A 21155-nucleotide genomic window follows, 5' to 3' on the forward strand; every position below is an offset into this window, starting at 1 on the left:
TATGTGTCTATTCTTTTAGTTGATTTTTTTTCAAAGGACTGTAACCCCTTCCAGTTTATGTGTCTAGGTTTTCAATTCCTGAGCCTTGATTTTTACTCAACTCCACACAGGTGTATTAAACAAAATCATGTTTGTTTATGTGCTTAAAGACTGAAAACGTTGGAAGGGGTATAAAACAAAACTATAAAATACTTTAATATGTGACCTGCTAATCACCTGTCACAACTGATCGAGAAACAATTGGCTGATTTAAATTTTTAGATATCATTTGTATGTGGGGTGCTGGTTCTCTCAAAAAAAAACTTAGCTAACACCTTAACAATTTTATCTTTCGTCTAAATATTGACCATATAACAAAATTGGACTGATGCGAGTCTTAAGGATCTAACAAACATTTATCAGATACACGTTTTAAGTATAAATGTAAAAGATAAAGTCAAAATTACCTCACTGTTAGGACAACCAAAAAAATATATATATTTTCTAATAATAAATACACATTTTGGTATTAGGGAAAATATGAAACCTATGTTTGGGTAATGGACAGAGTAACTTAAAGTTTAAGGTAAGCACGCTGTAGATTTGGTGAAACGGGCACTCCACGTAACTGAGGCTGAGCTTCACTATGTTTACAACAAAATAATACACACTGTATTCCTATCATAAACTGCATGATGTTTTAGGACCCCAAGCAGGGGAGTGAAGTGGGTGCAATACTTCCAACAGCTAAGTATAGTTTGCCTTTGCACCTGTTGAAACTGAGGAAGCTGTAGGATGGAGATGCATGAAGTTTTTATCCATGAGAAACTGAACTTCAGTATGCTTTCTAAAGAAAAAAACAAGAAAACATTGTATTGCTGTCAAGAATTGTGTTGACTTTAAAATACAGATTGTTTCCTGTCATAAACTTGAAAGGTGGCCAATAAATCAAACTAGGTGGAAGTCACTGACACACATTATGTCTACTTGTTTCTCTATTATTAAATTGTAGCTTATAATAGCCAGACAAGCTGTTTTGGGTTATTTTTTTAGAATGTTTTTCCAAGTACAATTTCTACCATTAAAAATCTTACTGAGTAATTTTTGTATCAGGGTATATTTTTGATCTTAAATTTCATTTCTGACTTGTTAAAATGTATTTTTGTGTTGAGAAGTGCTACACTTAAAAAAAAGATTGGATATTTGATTATATGCTACAATGTCTTGCCATAATTCTGGTACAATACTATTAAACTTAAAAAAAAAACAAAGCACTAAAGCAAACTTTGTTTTCTTATTGGCAGTTTTGTTGCAGTAAATATGATATAAATTAAGTTTTTATTTCCATTGAGGATCCCCTTCAGTTCTGATTCGCCCTCTTTACCGATTGGTGGCGGTAATGCACCAATGTTTTATTTGCCAAACGCCATTAAAATCGAGAAGAAGAGGAAGAACAGAGATTCCCCGATCCATTTAACATCACGGAAATGACGCAACGACTACGTCTGACCGTCGGACCCCTCCTGGACTCCATGTATGTGCGGCTGCGTTTGTCGCCTTGTTTCCCTCTCTAGTTTACTCCATCTCCCACCTCTGCTCACCTCCAGAGCCAGCAGCAGAATGGCAGCGGCGGCGCCCAACCCGGAGGACTCCGCCAGGAGTGGCAGCAACAGCGGCGGCGGCAGCACCAGCAGCAGCACTCCCAGCGGGCTAGCTGGAGACGGTGACGCGGAAGAGGCCGAGGACTTCACCTCCTCTTCCCACTGCTCAGAGCTCTCTCGGCGGCAGAACGAACAGAGAAAGCAGGGCTTGTTTTGCGACGTGACGCTGGCCTTCAGCAGCGGGGCGGCTACCGGAAGCGTCCAGAGCTGCGAGTTTTCGGCCCACAGGTCTGTGCTGGCTGCAGCCACCGACTATTTCACCCCGTTGCTGGGGGGGCAGTTCTCCGAGTCCCTATCCGGGCGGGTGGAGATGAAGGAATGGAGCTCAGAGCTGGGGCCGGACCCGGAGACAGTGGAGAGTGTCATCCAGTACATGTACACTGGAGAAATACGCGTTAGCACCTGCAATGTACATGAGGTGCTGGAACTGGCAGACAGGTATAATATATTTATAGTTATATGAAAGGCATACAGTACCTGTAAACGCATCTATACCCCTTGAACATTTTCACATTTGTTACAGACTTTAACGTGTTTTATTTGGAATTTTATGTGATAGACGAACACTAGATGCTGCATAACTGGAGGGCAAATGACACATGGGTTTTAAAATTGTTATGCTTTTAGCCCACCTGAGTCTGTAGAACCACCATTTGCTGCACTTCTTTTGGGATATATCTTAACAGGTCTAGAGATTAAAGTTCTTGCCCATTGTTCATTTTCCAAATGTCTCAAGCTCAGTCTGATTGGATGGAGAACATCAGGTTAGTTCCAGACATTGCTTTGGCCATGCCATCGCATATAGTTTAAACTAATCCATTCTTTTAAATCTCTAGCTGTATGTTAATTAAAATTAACTGGTCACTCTAAATTGTCCTTAGGTTTGAGCGTACATGTACATATTTGTTTTGTGTGTTTATTTGTTGACTTGTGATGAACTGGCGACCTGTCCAGGGTGTACCCTGCCTATCACCCTGCGGCCCTGCTACAAATGCAGGTATCTAAACTGGATGGATATTAAGGTTGTCACCTTCTAGCAAGACATCAACCTGCTGGAAGTTGAACCTGTGCTTCAGGCTCAAGTCTTTTGCAGCCTTAATCCAGGATTTTCCTGTATTTAGCAACATCCAATTTCCCATTAACTCTGATCAGCTTCTGTGTTCCTGCTCAAGAAAAAAGGTCCCCACAGAATGATGCTGCCACCATTGTGCCTTACTATAGGGAGGGTGTGTTCACGCTGATGTGCAATGCCAGTTTTTTGCATAGTGTTTTGCATGTTGGCCAGCAAGATAATATTTGGTTATATCTGACCAGAGCACCTTGTTCCACATGTTCACTTTGTCTGCTACAGGGCTTGTGGCAAACTATAGGCATTCAATCTTATGTCCTTTTTATTCAACAGTGGCTTTCTTATGCCCACTTTTGCATAAAGACCAAAATAGCAGAATATATAAATTATAGTGGACAGATTATCCCACTTTAGCTTTGGATCTCTGGAGCTGCTCCAGAGTTAACATGGGCCTCTTGGTTGCTTTTCTAATTAAAACTCTTCTTGCCTAGCCTGTCAGTTTATGTAGATGGCCATGTCTTAGTAGGTTTGCAGTAGTGACCTACTCTTTAAATTTTCAAATTATGAATTGAATGTTCTGTGATCAGTTTGAAGGTCATGTTTTCACTGAACATTGTATTAAACGTCTCTGCATTTTTATCCTTGGCCTGTCTGTTGCTTGTTCGCCTTTGCAGAACAGCTGGATTTATACTGAGATTAAATTATTCACAAGTGAATTATATTTACTAATTAGGTGACCTCTGAAGGCTTTTGATTGTACTGGATTTTAAGGATATCAGATGAAGGGGGGCTGAATATAAATGCACACCAAACCTTACAGATTTGTATTTGTTAAATAAGAACGTGTATCATTGCCTTTCAGTTCACAGCAATGTGCTGTTTTGTATTGTTAGTCCTTCACATAAAACCCCAATGGAATACGCTGAATGTTACAAAATATAAAAAGGTATGAATGCTTCTGCAAGGAAATTAAAAAAACTGACCATGAACTGTTTTTTGTCATAGCACAGTTTCTTTTTAGTTAGGGCTGTATTTGCAAGCTTGATCTGGCTCATTTTCTTGAAACTCCTCGTTCTCTCTGATGTTATTGTGTGTTTTCTTTGTTACTTTATTTGTAGGTTCTTGCTGCTGCAGCTCAAAGATTTCTGTGGTGAGTTCCTGAAGAAGAAGCTGAGTCTAACCAACTGTGTGGCAGTGCACAGTCTAGCTCACATGTACACCTTGGACCAGCTGGCTTTGCGAGCCGCAGACATGATTCGCCGCAATTTCCACAAGGTTATCCAGGATGAGGAGTTCTACACGCTCCCCTTTCACCTGGTCCGTGACTGGCTGTCGGATGCGGAGATCACTGTTGATTCAGAGGAGGTGCTGTTTGAGGCTGTTGTGAAGTGGGTGCAGAAGAACACAGAAGAGCGAAGTCGCTACTTTGAGGAACTGTTTCGTCTCCTCAGGCTTCCCCAGATAAAGCCCACCTACCTGGCCAGGGTGGTGAAAAATGAACGACTTGTGGCCTCAAACGAAGCCTGCCTCCGGCTGGTGTCAGAGGCTGTAGAGGGCCACGCCATTCGCTTTGAGAACCTCAAGTCAGCAGATATGGAATTCTGGTCTTCGCACATGGCCTCCTTTCAGCCTCGGTTTGGCCAGAACATGGACGTTATCATGGTGGTGGGTGGGGTGTCAGAGGGTGGGGACTATCTGAGCGAGTGTGTGGGCTACTTTATCTATGAGGATCGCTGGGTGAACCTCCCTCACATCCACAACCACTTGGATGGTCATGCCATCGCCACCACAGAGTCCCATGTCTACGTAGCTGGGTCAATGGAGCCAGGCTTTGCTAAGACGGTAGAACGTTACAATCCCAACCGCAACACATGGGAGCAGGTTAGCAACTTGACCACACGCAAGCACTCTTTTGGGCTAACATGTATTAAAGATATCCTGTACAGTATTGGTGGACATGGGAACTTCAGTCCAGGTTTCAAAGATGTTAGTGTGTACGAGCCTGAGCAGGACAAGTGGCACAATCTGGAATCTGCTCCTAAGATCCTGCGAGATGTAAAGGCGGTGAGCGTAGAGGATCGCTTTGTCTACGTGATGGCACGGACACCTGTGGATTCAGATAATGACGATGGACTGAAGACGGTGACCACTCGCTATGACACAGAAAGCCGCCAATGGCAGGATGTCGACTCCTTGCCACTTATTGACAACTATTGCATCTTTCAGATGGCTGTAGCTTCAACTAACTTCTACCACACAGCTTCTTGCTGCCCTAAGAGTTACTCAGTGCGGGATGAGGTTGCCAGGCAGAAGATAAGTGTGCGCATCTCTGATGAGATCCTGGAGAGCCTGCCACCAGAAGTAACCAGCATAGAGGGCGCTGCTATCTGCCACTTTGATGAGGACGTCTTCATCATTGGAGGCTGGAAGAACAGCGACGATGTTGACAAGCAGTACCGCAAAGAGGCCTACCGCTACTGCGCAGAGAGGAAGCGTTGGATGCTGCTGCCGCCCATGCCTCAGCCCCGTTGCCGGGCAACCGCCTGCCACGTCCGCATCCCATACCGCTTTCTGTACGGCTGTCAGCGGTACCCCATGCCCCAGAACCTGGCTCGCCAGCGAGACCGCATGCAGCAGATGCAGCAGCTCCACAGGCGCACCCTTACCCTGCGTCGACAGCTCCAGTCGCAGATCGAATGCTGAACGAGTCGGCTCCATCTAAGAACCCTGCGGCAGCATCTAAAGATTTACAACATCGTCCATGCGTAACACACTGCAACTGTGAATGTTGTGTTGCGCTCATTCTGGTTTTCACTCATCTAAGCTGCGTGGCATAAGCTCTAATGTTGTTTTAATCGCTGACTTAAAGCCATGATATGTGTATGCAGGTACATTCTCACTGGGAAGAAGTCATTCCGACTATGTTGCAGGTGTACAAATTTATAAGTGTTTTTCAGCAGCCAAAAAACTAAGTATGCTTTAGTAATTAATGTTGATAAAGATGCTGTTTATCTATTTGTATAGTATAAAGCTGTATATGTCTGAATTTATAATTGACATTCCTTTATTGTATATGCCTGTACAGGCAAGACTATGTGACATTAGTAATAATATTAGTAATGCATTCCTACTTTCTTAACAAAGTCCTTTCATTCCTTCCTAACACTGTGACAATCCCTTCATAAAAAGTCTAACTTACTGAAAATAGGCCGTTTGTTACATTACACCTTCAATGTCGACTGTGAATATAACATTTAGGTTGTGGCCTTTCTGGATTGGCCAGAAAGGCTTTTCATTGTAAAATCTTCTAGACTAGTCTCCCTGCTTGTCCTTGACAGCTGTAGTGTATTTTGGTCATTTATGTACATGTAATGCTTTAACAGTTTTTTAAAGAGATAATATGATGCGCAGGCTCTAGTAACATGTAAGATGCCACAACATTTACCTTTTCTTTATGCATTACATTTAACTTTTTTTTTTTTTTTTTAGCCTCTGCACCAAAATCAATGGCAATGGCTGAGTCATTCCTTTCTTTTGCACTTATGAAATCTATCAACATACTATTATTTCAAGAAATAAATGTAAAAAATGTTTATACGTATGAATGGAAGACTGCAAGGAAATGTGTCCGCACAGGGTTTGGTTATTGTTTTTGCAAAAATGGATAAGGTTTCTCCTGGGATACTTTTTTTTAGCATCTTATTGTTTTTAAAGTTGTTTCTGCTCCTTGACTTTGCATTTTTCAGTTGTGTCATATCAGACAAGGTGATTGTATTTTGGAAATACCTTTTTTTTTTTTACACCACATTCCAGCAAGTCAGTTTTGACCTTTTAAACAAACATGATATCACTATGGACATAATTGTTTCAAGCATAATATATCTCTAAAAAATGATTTATTATACTTAATTTTGACTTAGGTGTATTTTGGACATGTTATATATTTATATATTGTCTCATGTTGCCCGCCAAAGAGATGTAATAAAAAAGGAAACAAACTTAAAGACAGAAAAAAGGGAATGCTATGAATCTGTTGTGACTGACATTCAGAAGCTGTGCTGCATCAAGGTTAGAGAGCGCAGAAATGATATTCCTTTCCACTTTATGACCAATATAAATAGCACTGCAGATCTTAACTGATATAAGCTATGTATTTGCTTTGCATGGGATAGTCTTTGTGTCCTTATATTTTGATGTAAGAAGTACAAATGGCATCACTTGCAATTAAAGCTGTTTTGTTAGATAAATGTATATGTGTATTGTTACATTGCTTGTGACTCTCCAATACCTACAAATATTGCACATCAATTTGCTTCACACAGTATAGTTTTGGTGGCAGAAGCAAGTCACTAATTGAATATAAAATATTCAAAATCTGGCATTGAACCAATCAGTAAATGCCTTACATGGATGCTTAGATCACTGTGCTCTATTAAACTGTACCAGTCAAATTACAGGTGCATCTGAAGGAATTAAATATGACTGAAAAGTTACTTTAATTCAGTAATTCGGTTCAGATGTAGATTTCTTACATATAGGGTGACGCATTTTAAGCATTCATTTCTGTAACTTTCTGTTAAGGTGTACAGCTAATATAAATCCCAAATTTAGCTTCTTTAAAAATTAGAATGTTACATAAGAGAAACAACACCATAAATGTTATGCCGCCAACCTCAAGAGTTGTCCAAAAATCTGTCACTGACTCCCTCCACAAAGGAGGGTAAGCCACAAAAAAGCCATTGGTAAAAGAGAAAAATGTGTAGTGGCAAAAGGTACACAAGCAACCTTGAACAACACAGCCTTGAGAGGATTGTAAAGTAAAGCTCAATCAAGAATTTAGGTAAAATTCAAATGGTGTGACCTGCAACTGGAGTCGGTGCTTTAAGAGCCACCACACAGACTTCTAGGACGAGTTGTCAGAAGCTTCTTACCTGGTAAGTTTTGCATTTTATTTGAAAATCAAGGAGAAAGAGTGGAAAGGTACAAAAGCGAACTTGTCTAGGGTCAAGTGGGCACTTTCCATCATTGATGATTGGTTGAGTCTGCCACACTGCCAGAAGTAACATGGCGTAACTGTGATGGACTTTGAATTCTGGTCTGACCCATAGAAAATCTATGAGGAAGATTAGACACCAAACCCAACAGACACGCTGTACCTGAGCTTCCCTAACAACTCAGCAGGGTCACTGACTGACTTATTCCATTCCACACCGCACTGATGCAGTTATTCAGGTCGTGTTTGTAAACGAGATTAGCTTCTAAAACATTTTATCTGGTAAAATAATGTTTTATGAAAAACGAGCTAAAACCAAATATTGAGTGCATATATTGTACAATACATAGAGACCTTTTTCAGTAGGCCGACAATTCTGTAATTAAAATCCCTTCTCACTTGGTCTTATGTAAAATTCTATTTGTTTAATAAACTGATTTTATTTTTTATTTTCTATAAGCCACAGCCATCAAGACTGACAGAGACATATTACATATGTGTAATGTGTCTATTAAGTTTAACTTTTTCACTTACTGAAAATAACTTTTCGGGTGATATTCTAATTTTTTGAAATTCGCTTGTATGTTTGAAGAATCAGTGGGAACCAGAAACAGATGGTTTTGCTTTATGGGGACCATTGCACATGGACCGTTAAGTAAGAAAGGTGCTGCCTTCATGTGTCACTCATCGGCTCGTATTTAATGCAACCATGAGAAACACTTTAAAGATATAACAAAGTGCATGCTTACATTGAATGTATGCAAGATTTTTCTTTTAAGAATTAGCATTCAAGTGACTTAATAATGATTTCAAAGTGCCTTTAACCTAGTTCCTGATTTAGTAAACTCACACTACAAAAAAATCCGACACTTATGAAAGTAATGACAGCAGCAGTGTCTTTTTAGCTGGTTTAGTTCACTTCCTCTGCAGACTTTTCCGAAAAAGCCGCAACGCACAGTTTGTAATAAAACATGGTAATGATGTTCTGTAAACGTTCAGAATAATTAAAAACACGTAAATCCTTACTTCGCGCTTGCGAATGGTTTAATAGATAGCTTAATTGCATTTAACCTTACGTTGAGCTACCACTATATGCTAGCTAACTTTGTAAGTCAGCTTAAGAGAACAAAAAATGGCTTAAAACTAGTTTGGCAACAGAGGTAAAAATTTGAATATTGGGCAATGACACTACTAAAACGAGTAAACAGATTGTTAAATGGTGTGTCGGTCTAGTTTGTTTTGCTTCCTCGTGGTTATAATTATCTCTGTTAAATTTAATGACACATGTTCACACTTTTTCTGATCAGATTCCAGAACTGTCCAATGGATCCGTGTTGATGAAGGATCCTCAGAGGGTACAGGAGATCCTGCAGTCCATGTTAAAGGCTGGCTCCAACACCCTGCAGGTATCTACACTGAAACCCGTCATAATACATGTAACCCTGCAAGAAAACCGGTTGTTCTCAAACTTCACATTCTTGTTTTCAGGTGATCTCAGATTTTGACATGACCTTGACGAGATTCTCATACAACGGGAAGCGATGTCCTACCTGTCACAGTAAGTACACACAGTTAGTGTTGCTATGCACTGAGTTTGACAATAAATATAAGCTTAAAGTTCACAATAAGTTTTAATATGCCGATATTACACTTGCAAAGTACTGTCATCAAATGTTTTGAGAAAGAAATGTGGTTTTTCACTAACCTTACTGTTTCAATGTTGATGATATATTTAATTAAATAAAATTCTAAAATCCTATTTTAATTCCAATTGGAAACTAGATATTTAGGAAGATATCCATTTCCAAGTTTCTTTAAAGAGTCATGTGGTGATTGCTGTGGGCAGAAAGGATATCCGATAGCAGTCTGTTTTGCACTGGATCTGAAGAAGGCTCTCACTGAAGTAGTTGTCATGCCTGACTCTGTTGTTGTGCTTGAGAAGAGAATGATCAGGATTGTTCATTATGTTCTCATGTTGTGTGAAGCATCCTTCTTTGTATAATCATCTCTAGAGGCTCTAGAGTAGTCCCTAGAACAGAGGCAGCCTTCTATATCGGCATGGGAGGCTTTTTAAGTCTTTGGCTCTGATACTGCTGCCCCAACAGATGACGACAGAAGAGATCGCTCTCTCCCCAACAGACTTATAGAAGATCTGCAGCCTCTTGGTGCGAAAACTGAACAAAAACTGAACAACCTTAAGCTTTCTTATTTTATACAGCCTCACCTTTTTCGTCTCCAGTCCCGTTTGTTTCCAAGTGAATACCAGGGTACTTGTGCTCCACCACCACCTCCACTAACTCCCATATTGGAAACAGTTTTTGACATATTTCTGTTTCTCCTGAAATCTACAACCATTTCTTTTGTTCACATTTAAGAGGAGATGATTGGTTCCAGACCATGCCACAATCCGGACCACCTTCGGTCTGTACTCAGTTTCTTCTCCATCTCTGATACATCAGACAGCTTTAGAATAATCTGAGTATTTCTGCAGAGGACAGGACTCTCATTCATACTTAAAATCTGAGGTGCACTTAGTGAAAAAGAAAGATGAGAGTACTGTTCCCTGTGGTGCTCCTCAACAGCTCCTGGATCATTGGGCAAACTCTTCTTGGATGATGTTTTGATCCCATTCTTCACTCTTTAATAGACAATATTGGGAATGAGATCCTCTCTTGGACAAGAGGCAACACTTGATTTTGTCAGAGTTCTCGACTGTTGGAAGACACAGGGCACATTGTAGCATTCACTTCTTTTTTCTCTCTCCAGTCAATTATTTTTCCAAATGCCACAAAGCAGTCTAACAGGGTCTTCATGATATAACTGCAGTCCAGACCTGGTACGTCTGCAGAATCTTAGTCTATCCTTGATGTTTTTCTGAGAGAAGCCCTTCTTGTCACCAAAAGTTTCTGCTGTCACTGTATGTGCTGAAATACCCTCATTTGCCTGCTGCCATTCATGAGCAAGCTCTGAAGTGGTGGCAAATAGGTTACTCTTGTTGAATTCTTTTTAGGAAACCATCTTGCTGGACTTTCTTCAATGCTTTGAAGCTTTCTTCACAGGACTTGAGCCTCTAAACACCACAAAATATCATGATTACAAGCAGATGTCGCCCACCTCTAAATCTGAGTATGCTGTTTTTACTAACTGTACAGTATTATTTTCTTGTTTTAAATTTGCCATTACTGTACGGTATCTTATTCTTTTTTTTTTTTTTAGCTTTGTGAGAATCTGCATGCTTCCATTTGCCTTTTACTTTGCTGCTGCTACACCTGAATTCCCCACTGAGGGACAATAAAGGATATTTCTATTCTTGCACATTTTAAGAAGATTATCCTGTGGAAGCCTCATGAGCAGCATGACCCAACTGGTCTTGTGTAAAGGACAACAAAATGAGAGTTTATAAATAAAAATGCTACCAAATGAAGAAAGAAATCGTTTTGTTTGACCGATGATGTAAGCTTTTATTTAATTGTTTGTTTTGGCAGATATTCTTGACAACAGCAAAGCCATCTCCAACGAGTGTCGCCTAAAGGTAGGACAGATTCTTTTGAACACAAACGCCCTTGCACTGATTGACCTAAATTTGGAACAAAACAAGGAAATTTGTGTTTGGTTGATTTTGCCTTTGCTTATTATTACTCCAATTTAGCTGTTTTTTGGTCTCGTTTTAAACTTTTAAACCTTGATTGTTGAATTTAATGAGTTTTTAAAATGAAAAAATCCCTTTGTTTCAAATATCTCTGATCCTCTGGAGGATTTCCTGGTATTTTAAGGATATCTTTGCTTATCCTAATGTTTTCTGTATAGTTAGATCTCAGAATCCTGTCCTGTCTTCTACAGCTGGATCATCTTCTCGAGACTTACTATCCCATAGAGATTGACACTTCACGGTCAGTTGAAGAGAAGTTGCCTTTAATGGTGGAGTGGTAAGTATTAATGACTAATAAGTATCAGCTTCTGGCCTTTTTGGGGGTCATTGTTTCAAGAGGTGTGTCCTGCTCATAGGTGGACCAAAGCTCATGACCTTCTTGTGGAGCAGAAAATCAAGAAAGACGAGCTGGCCCAGGCAGTGCGTGAGTCTGATGCAATGCTGAGGTAAGAACATCTCAAGACTAAACGTTGTGGGAACTTCATAAAAGGATAGTTCAATATAATGTGGTAACATCAGGGAGGGTTACGAACTCTTCTTCGACCGCCTGCACGAGCAGAGCATCCCGCTACTCATCTTCTCTGCTGGAATCGGAGACATCCTGGAAGAGGTGATACGATAAGCTAACGTCTTCCACCCCAATGTCAAAGTCATCTCTAACTACATGGACTTTGATGAATCTGTGAGTTGTTCCACACCTAAAAAAAAAAAAATCCCTCTAATACTAGAGATTTATATAAAATTTAGACTTGCTCTGTTTGAACAGGGGACGTTGCGGGCTTTCAAGGGAGAGCTGATTCACATCTACAATAAAAGGGAAGGTGCGCTGCTCAACACTGGCCATTTCATGGAGCTACGGTCAAAACCCAATGTCCTACTGATGGGGGACTCTAGGAGACCTGGACATGGCTGATGGAGTTCAGGATATGAAGAACATCCTTAAGATTGGGTACCTAAATGACAAGGTAATGAAAAAGCCTGTATTTTCAAGCTAGTCTTGATGGTTTTGTAAGAGTATTTAGTGTCTTTTTCTTTCTTTTTAGGTTGATGAGAGAAAACAGTCCTATTTGGACTCCTATGACATTGTGTTGGTGAATGATGAATCCTTGGAAATTCCTATTGCTGTCCTCCACTATCTTACTAGTAACAAGTGAACTGTTTTTCATCTCTGGTTGTAGAACACTCCTGGACCATCAACTGAGCAGTGTTACTGGGATTCTTATTAAAAACCAACTAGGATGAACAGTTCCTTGCAAAAATATTCATACCACTTGAACCTCTTCACATTTTGGATGTTGGAGGCACAAAATACAATGTATTTTATTTAGATTTTATTTGATAGCCCAGCAGAAATTAGTGTAGACTTTTGAACTAGTAAGAAAAGAGTACATGGTTCACATTTTTCTGGTAAAACTTTGTAGAACCACTTTTCACTGAAATACAGGTGCATGTTTTTGGGGTACTTTTCTACCCCTTTTGCATATCTAGAGACCAAAAACTGAGCCAAATCTTTGCAAAATAGTTCAAACCCAGTCTGATTGCATGGAGAGAAAGCCAGTCTCCAAGGCTGGATTTAGATCTGGACTAGTTGGCCACTCTAACTCCTAAACATGGGTTGGTCTAAACCATTCCAATGTAGCTCAGATTGTATGTTTTAGGATCTTTGTCCTATTCTCCAAGTTTCAAGACATTTGAAGCCTCTAACAGGTTTTCTTCTAGGACGGCCCTCAATTAGCTCCATCCATCTTCCCATCAGCTCTAACCATCTTCCCTAACCCAAAAGCATCTCTACAGCATGATGCTGCCACCACAATGCTTCAACATGAAGATGGTGTGTTAAGGTTGTGTTAATTCTCCGTCACACGTTTTGCCTGCAGGCCAAAAAATTCTATTTTGGTCTCATCTGACAAGTTCCACGTTTGCTGTATCCCCAGCATGACCTTAGGAATGATTACATGGCTTCCTATTGCTCTCTTCTTGCCACTCTTCCATAAAGACCCAGTTTGTGGTTAGAAAGTGAAAAATATGAACAAGTTCTGGAGGTATGAAAACATTTTGCAAGGCACTATCTATGATTGTATTTTACTGTACAAAAAAAACAACTCAGTGCACCTGAATTAGTCTGTGTCGCAAACAAAGGGGTTTTCCACTCAGTTTTCACCATAACACTTGCCCTTTGGCTAAAGTGCTTTCGGACCCCTTTGGACCATCTGTGGCAGTCACATATGTGTGTATGTGGTTACTGGTGTCTTTTGTTTTTTAGGTTTGTTAAAACATTTCTGATTTTAATATAGGATTTAATATTTAAAAATGAAACGCACAAAATAAAAAAGGCAGCTCCTTATTTTCACATATGGTTTTGGCAAGATTTATAACCCCTTAATGCACTGTAAAACCCCTGTCCAAAACCTTTTAACCTGAAATCCAAACTGTTTCTACCATTGTTCCTCTTTGATTTTGTTCAAATAGAGAGAAATATTTCTTTTAAAGTAACAGTTTCTTTACAGGCTGCAGCTTCAAATTGCTACTCTGGTCTTCTCCAACCTTTTTATGGAGTCTTTTCTGTTTGAACCTTTTTTGATTTGTTTTGTAACTTTCTTGATTTTAAACATGTTTTCATCTCAATAAACCCACATCTGTCAAACTAGGTGTAAAGAATCTATCTCTCTATGCAGTACCTGTGAAGAAAACTGAATAAACTTAATGTGGTTATGTTTATTTTTTTTTCTTTAAAAAATTGTTTTACTGGAATAGACCAGTAGTTCTTAGAAAGTAAATTCAGAGGCAGAGCATGAACATTACATAAAGCGTTTTTAGCCATCACGTTGAAAATGTCCTTTATGAATTTATAAAGTGAATTTAGGTTTTCCAAGCTTTTTTTTTTTCCTATAAACATTAAACATGATGAAAATCTTGGGAAAAAAAGTTTCCAAGGGGGTGGGGAATGGGGTCCATTTTTAATTGTATCAAAAGAAAATACTGTCACAGATAAAAAAAAATGATCCCAGATCATCCATTTAGTTACATATACAGTATCTCAGAAAAGTGAGTACATGACGGTGGCTCTGGTGGTAGGGGTTTGTCCTGTAACCAGTGGGTGGCTGGTTCAAACCCCCACTCTGTCCATCTCAGTCGTGTCCTTGGGCAAGACACCTAACCTACCTTGCCTGCTGTTGGTGTAGCCTGTCAGTGTGTGAATGTGTGTATGAAAGGGCTCTATACAAGTGCAGGTCATTTACCCATCATATTTTTGTAAATATGTTATCTTTGCATGGGACGATACTGAAGATATGACACTTTGTACAAAGTAAAGTAGTCTGTGTACAGCTTGTATAACAGTGTAAAATTGTCCCCTCAAAATAACACACAGCCATTGATGTCTAAACCGCTGTCAACAAAAGTGAGTACACCCTTAGTGAAAATGTCCAAATTGTGTCCAATAAGCCATTTCCCACAGTGGTGTCATGTGGCTTGTTAGTGTTACAAAGTCTAAGGTGTGAATGGGGAGCAGGTGGGTAAAATGTGGTGTTATCGCTCCCACACTCTCATACTGGTCACTGGAAATTCAACATGGCATTTCATGGCAAATAACTGAGGGGCTGAGACCATGCAGTGGTTTAACAGGGCAGCTTCCACTCAGAACAGGCCTCGCCATGGTCGACTAAAGAAGCTTAGTGCAGGGGCTCAACATCATATCCAGAGATTGTCTTTTATAATAAGACATTTGAGTGATGCCAGCTTTGCTGTAGAGGTTAAAAAAACAAGGGGGGAATCAGCTTGTTGGTGCTCATACCATACGCTGCACACTGCATAAAATTGGTCTGTCAATACAGAAGGAAGCCTCTATTAAAAATGTTTAACAAGAAAGCCGCAAACAGTTTGCTGAAAACAACCACACACCATTTCTTGTGGTCTGATGAGACAAACGTACAAAGACCAGGGTGTCTTGTCTACAGTTAAGCATGGTGCTGGGAATGTGATGGTTTGGGGGTGCATGAGTGCTGCTGGATGCAGGAAGCTACAGTTCGCAACCCCAAACACACCTCCAAGATGACCAAATCCTTGCTAAAGAAACTGAGGGTAAAGGTGCTGGACTAGCCAAGCATGCCTCCTAACCTAAACCCCAATTGAACTGTGGGGCATCTTCAAACTGAAGGTGGAGGAGCACAAGGTTTCCAACATCCACCAGCTCTGTGATACCGTCATGGAGGAGTGGAAGAGGATTTCAATGGTCACCTGTAAAGGTCTAGTGCATTGTTTTTCAACCCTGGTACTTAAGGCACACTGCCATGCATGTTTTAGATGTTTACCCTGCTTTAACACACCTGATTCAGATTGCAGGTCAGTAAAGGGGCGTTAATCAGCCATCATCTCAAATCAGGTCTGGTGAAGCAGGCAAACATCTAAGACATGCAGGCCATTTTGCCTGGAGGATCAGGGTTGAAAAACACTTGCTCTAGTGACCTCCACTGGAAAGTAATGGTGGCCACACAAAATATTGACAGGTTTAATAAGGGTGTAGTCACTTTAGTTGCCAGCGGTTTAGACATTAATGGTTGTGATTTAAGTTATTTTGAGGGGACAGCAAATTTACAGTTATACAAGCTGTACACAGTACTTTACATTGTATCAAAGTGTCATATCTTTAGTGTTGTCCAATAAAAAGGTATAATAAAATATTTACAAAAATGTGAGGAAGTAAAGATAAGTGTGACATGGTTTAAATTTGAGTAGCAAAATTACTTTTTTATTTAATTAATGTTTCAAAACTTTCTTGTTCAATAATTGTCTAGAGGACAACATTACCAGTTTCTTTGTCCTTCACAGTTCATAGCTCATCTCGCCTCACTTGTTTAGAATCCTCATTCTTAATTTTAAGTTCATCTTCTACAATTTTCCCATCTTTATTCTGGTCCTGATTATCAAACATGTCTTTGATGATGCTGTCAATGTCGACACCCGGTCGAAGTCGACCTTTGCCCTCTTTGACTTGCAGCCTGAGGAACTCTGAAAACTGCAGGAGGAAAGAGGAGAGCATCTTATTGCTTGCTAACAGATTATTTCAAAAACTGACAGCAATTGTAAGAACAGACCAAGCTTTACTGCTTACCTCCTCTAGAGGGACCCGTTTGTCCCCATTGAGGTCAAGAGCATTGAAGAGGGGATCAGGGATGTCTCCAAGCCAGACAAACATGAAGCCTTCTGGCACACCTTTCTGCAGCTGCACTAGCTCCAGTTCAAAAAGCAGCACTGCACTTCCAGGAACTCCTACAGCTAAACCCATCCAGTCAGTTGAGATGAGATGGGATTAACAGGGATTTGTAAAACTAGTCATATTTCCTGAATCTTTTTAGATTTTGTCATATAACAATCATTAACTTCAATCTGTCTTATTTTATGTGAGAGAACACAAGATAACATACTTCTGAAGTGGAAGCACAAGGATACACAATTTTAAAATCTTTACACAAATAATCTGAAAAGTGTTGCGTTTGGATTCAGCCCCTTTACTCTGATACTCCTAAATTACTCATTCAGTAACTTCTGAAAGCAAATAAACTAAAGCTGTGTTTGATTTATCTCAGTATAAAGCTGCTATGTGATGGCCTCAGAGTTTTGTTAGAGAACATTACAGAATAAACAGCATTATTAAGACACCCGACAGGTCAGGAAGGAAAAAGTTCATTAAAAAAAAATCCCAAACTTTGAACCTATCACAGAGCACTGTTCAGTCCATCATCCCAAAATGCAAAGAGGTCTGCACAACTTAAATCCTTTAAGGACACTGCTGTCCAACTAAACTGACAAGCCTGGCAAGGACAGCATTGATCAGAGAAACACCCAAGAGGCCCGTGGTAACTTTGGAGATGTTGCTTAGAACCACAGTTCAAGCGAGAAAAACTGTGGACAAAGATAATATTATTTGTGCACTCCACAAATCTGTCCTTTATGGAAGAGTGTCACAAAGAAAGCTACTGTTGAAAGAAAGCTATATGAGGTCCATTCACAGCTTGCTACAAGCCATGTAGCGGACACAGCAAATGTGGAAGAAGGTGATCTGGCCTGATAAGAACAAAACTGAGCTTTTGGTCTATGCACACCACTGCACATGACCTCAAACACACTTTAATTGTGAAACATGGTGGTGACAGCATCATGCTTTGGGGATGACGTTTTTCAGCAGGCACAGGGAAGCTTGATGGAAAGTTGAGTTGAGCTAAATACAGAGCAACCTGCTGGTTGCTGCAAAAGCCTTGAGAGTGGGGCAGAAGTTCATCCCAGCATGAAAACGACCCGAAACATGCAGTCAGAGCTAAACCCAATTAGGAATCTGTGCAAAGACATTAACATTTCTGTTCATAAATGCTTTCCACCCAATCTGACTGGTCTTAAAATATTTTGTAGCTGCATTTTATTGGAGAATGGGTCTACAAAGCGATTAGCCAGAGGTGGCTGAATACAAATACACATCACTCTTATCAGGTTTAATTTATGTTTAAAAACCATGTAGGCTTTTCATTCCACTTCACAGTTATGTGCTACATTGCATTGGTCTATCACACAAAACCCCAGTTATATAAATATAAGTTGGTAATTGTAAGGTGAGGAAATATGTAAAAGTTCATGGGTATGTAAATATTTTTGCAAAGAACTTGAACACGAAAATAAAAATGCATTTAATCATTTCCAAGAACTCACCTCCATCTTCACCATGAGCCCAGTGTGGAGGGATCACCACTTCTCTCCTCTCACCCACACACATGCCTTTTAAACCTTCCTCCAGACCCATGATCACCTTACTGGCTCCCAGAGTTGTGACTGAAGGTGAGTCTAACTGGTCCCTGCAAAGCCAGAAATAAACCACTATAGCTTTTAACAGCAGGTTTTAAAAATTCCACCTCAGTAAAACACTTCCATGTTCCAAAAACCCTGAAGCCATGCAGCTGTATGTGCTGTTGAATACATAAATGGTTTTGCCTAGTACAAAACCCTGGGAAATCAGTTAGACAAGGAGCCAGCAATGATTACATGCATGAGATTGGAGGGTGCAGTGTTGCAGAGTGAACAGCAGGGGTCGCTCACGAGGAGTACAGAAGTGTGCCGTCCATCAGGGAACAGTTGTAGCGATAGTGAATCAAGTCGTCGGCTTCGCTGGTCGTGTTACATTCCTCAGGCTTGTGGGTGACTCTGATCTTAACTGTATCTTTGGGGTTGTGGAAGTCAATGACGTGGATGTCAAAGATCAGCACGGCAGAGCCAGGAATGAGGTTTCCTGCAACCACAGAGGGAAACAAACTGACAGAATTGGTGGTTTTGTTACTCTTTCTCAGTTTGTTTTAAAAGCTCCTACATGCAGGCATCAAACTTACCAGCTCCTTTTTCGCCATATGCCATGTGAGGAGGAATTGTAATTCTCCTTTTCTCCCCAGTGCAGAGCCCCTGCAGAGCTTTATCCATCCCGTGGATCACGTATCCCATTCCGATGTATGTGTTGTAGGTGCTATTTCGCTGGTAGCTGTTAGAGGAAGTAGTAACATGAGAGCTCAAGCTGATGATACTTTATTTACTTTCTGAATACAGAAGAATTGCTGGGGTTTACCTGGAGTCAAAGAACGTGCCGTCCTGGAAGGTGCCGTTATAGTGGTAGCGGATATAGTCCCCAGCGACTGTCCTCCGTGAGCAGTTTTTAGGCATCTTTGTCACTTCTGCAGTCACATCATCCTTAGGATTAAATACATCAACTAACAGCACCTCAGACACAAGTGTTGCCTGTGGGGGGATCTTGGTTCCTGCAAAGGGGTGGGAACATGTACAGCTTAAATTTGTGAGCAGTAGCAACTTACTAAAAATGAAATGCACACTGCAGCTAATAACAAAAAAACGTAATTGGCAATAGCTAATAGTTAAAGGCACGATTCTATATTTTTATTTTTACCATGACCGGTCTCTCCATAGGCCAAAAACGGTGGGACAATGATGATTCGTCTCTCTCCAACACACATGCCCACAAGACCATCATCTATTCCTTTAATGAGGTCACCCTGCCCCAAGTAGGTGTCATAAGTTGTATTTCTTGAGTAACTACAAACACAAAACAGGTTTTTTTGAGATACAGAAACAAATAACATTTTTGTCCAAAAGACAGTCGTGGTTGGCTCACCTGGAATCAAACGCTTCACCAGACAGCAGCGTGCCGTTATAGTGGTAACGGATAAAATCAGACGCCACAGTAGTGCGCTTGCAGATCGCAGGTTTGCTGATTGTGCGGATCTCGACCTTGTCCTCAGCGTTCCATATGTCCAGCAGAACATCATACACCAGCGTGGCATCGGGAGGAATCAGACCACCTGTGGGACCAGCAGCACACATTGGCACAAACCACCACAGATGCTATAAAATGGAGACAAAGTTGTTCAGTGGGATATTGGTCCACACCTGTGCCGACACTTCCATAGCCCAGGTGAGGCGGGACTGTGATCCTCCTGCGCTCGTTAACACACATGCCCAGCAGGCCTCTGTCCATCCCTGTGATGAGTCTACCCAGGCCCACCTGACTGACAAAAGCTTTGCCTCGGTCATAGCTGCAGAGGCAGGACGGTGGATCAAAAAACTATGGAAATGCTTACCATTACATGTCAAGTAACCCCAAATGTAATATGGCAACTGATTATTTTAAAAACTAAAGTTTGTTTTAGAAACCAAATTCTACAAAAGTACTATAGAAGAACCATGGGAAGCAATGTTCATACAGATGCACTCAAAAGTCAACATCAACGGCATAAAAGTAATTATTTGCAGCTGTATTAGATGGTGTTTATAAAACATACAACTTCAATGATGATTGTGAATTTTCTCTAATCTACCAGCATCGAAATCATACACACTAGACTCAAATATTTACATAATATACATCTTAATCATTCAGTAAGTGCTTTTCAAGATTGCCGTGAAATTCTTGCAAAGGCCAAGTCTTAATAATTTGTTAATGATCACGACTGGCTGCAGTCGGTATTCTCTCTTTGGCAGCAAGAAATTGATTTAGATTTATTGGACTTATCAGTACTCAAAACCCCGGGAAGGTCCAAGGTACTCAGTTCTAAGGAGAACTGTAGGTTTCCACAAGTTGATGAATGTCTTTTAGAGCCATTTCTGAATATCAGCAGATACCAAGATGAATCTGTACCTAAGCGCGTTATTCTGATCACCACTTTGCCAAAGTCTGGAAGACGACCCATACCGTCCCCATCATATACAATGAAATTGGTGAGGGTTCAGGAACCTTGAAGCCACCATGGGTAAAGTCTGCCATGGTATGGAATCTTCTAGAATACCATGGTCACCATCTAGTTTTACATTGCCACGGACAAAGAGGGTCACAATCAAGAAAAAGCCCCTGCTCCAAAATCAGCACCTTCAAAGGGGATCCTGATTTTAAACCCAATAGCTTAGACCAGCCAAATTGGAACAGCTTATGTGGTAATAGACAAAGGCTGAGCTATGTAATCACAGTGACAAGAAGTATGTTTGAAGAAGTCAGTGTTGCTTTCAACCTTAAAACACTGTACCAACTGTCAAGCATGTTGCTGGTAGTATTATGCTGTGGGCTGTTTTGCATTGAAACACCAGAGAACTGTACCAACTGCCAAGCATAGCAGTGGTTAGATCATGGTAAGGGTGATTAGCAGCCTGAAATTCTTCAAACCCATCTCAAACATCAGCTAAGTGATTGAAACTTGAACAACATTTGTTGATCCGACAGAACAACGATCCTAGTCACGCATCAAAACTGGATTTTATTGTTGT

The 21155-nt window shown here is 40.5% G+C and overlaps 2 protein-coding genes and 1 pseudogene across 2 annotated transcripts; 2 read left to right on the forward strand and 1 right to left on the reverse strand.

Moving 5' to 3' along the window:
- Positions 1-1481: 1481 nt before the first annotated feature.
- Positions 1482-6960, forward strand: LOC124863947 (kelch-like protein 11). Its single transcript, XM_047358525.1, has 2 exons — positions 1482-2078; positions 3828-6960. The coding sequence occupies exons 1-2, from the start codon at positions 1516-1518 to the stop codon at positions 5410-5412; spliced, it is 2148 nt and encodes a 715-aa protein (XP_047214481.1). The 5' UTR covers positions 1482-1515; the 3' UTR covers positions 5413-6960.
- A 1867-nt stretch (positions 6961-8827) lies between these two features.
- Positions 8828-13995, forward strand: LOC124863812 (annotated as a pseudogene).
- A 2073-nt stretch (positions 13996-16068) lies between these two features.
- LOC124864172 (peptidyl-prolyl cis-trans isomerase FKBP10-like) lies at positions 16069-19721 on the reverse strand. The gene is made up of 8 exons (XM_047358837.1): positions 19513-19721; positions 19288-19433; positions 18952-19141; positions 18722-18867; positions 18435-18624; positions 18051-18193; positions 16462-16625; positions 16069-16365 (listed from the first exon to the last, which is right to left on the reverse strand). Exons 1-8 carry the CDS (start codon positions 19719-19721, stop codon positions 16180-16182), a joined length of 1374 nt encoding a protein of 457 aa, XP_047214793.1. The 3' UTR covers positions 16069-16179.
- Between the last annotated feature and the right edge of the window lie 1434 nt (positions 19722-21155).

Source organism: Girardinichthys multiradiatus, chromosome Y (assembly GCF_021462225.1).
Source record: "Girardinichthys multiradiatus isolate DD_20200921_A chromosome Y, DD_fGirMul_XY1, whole genome shotgun sequence".
In the NCBI taxonomy this organism is placed as follows: domain Eukaryota; kingdom Metazoa; phylum Chordata; class Actinopteri; order Cyprinodontiformes; family Goodeidae; genus Girardinichthys; species Girardinichthys multiradiatus.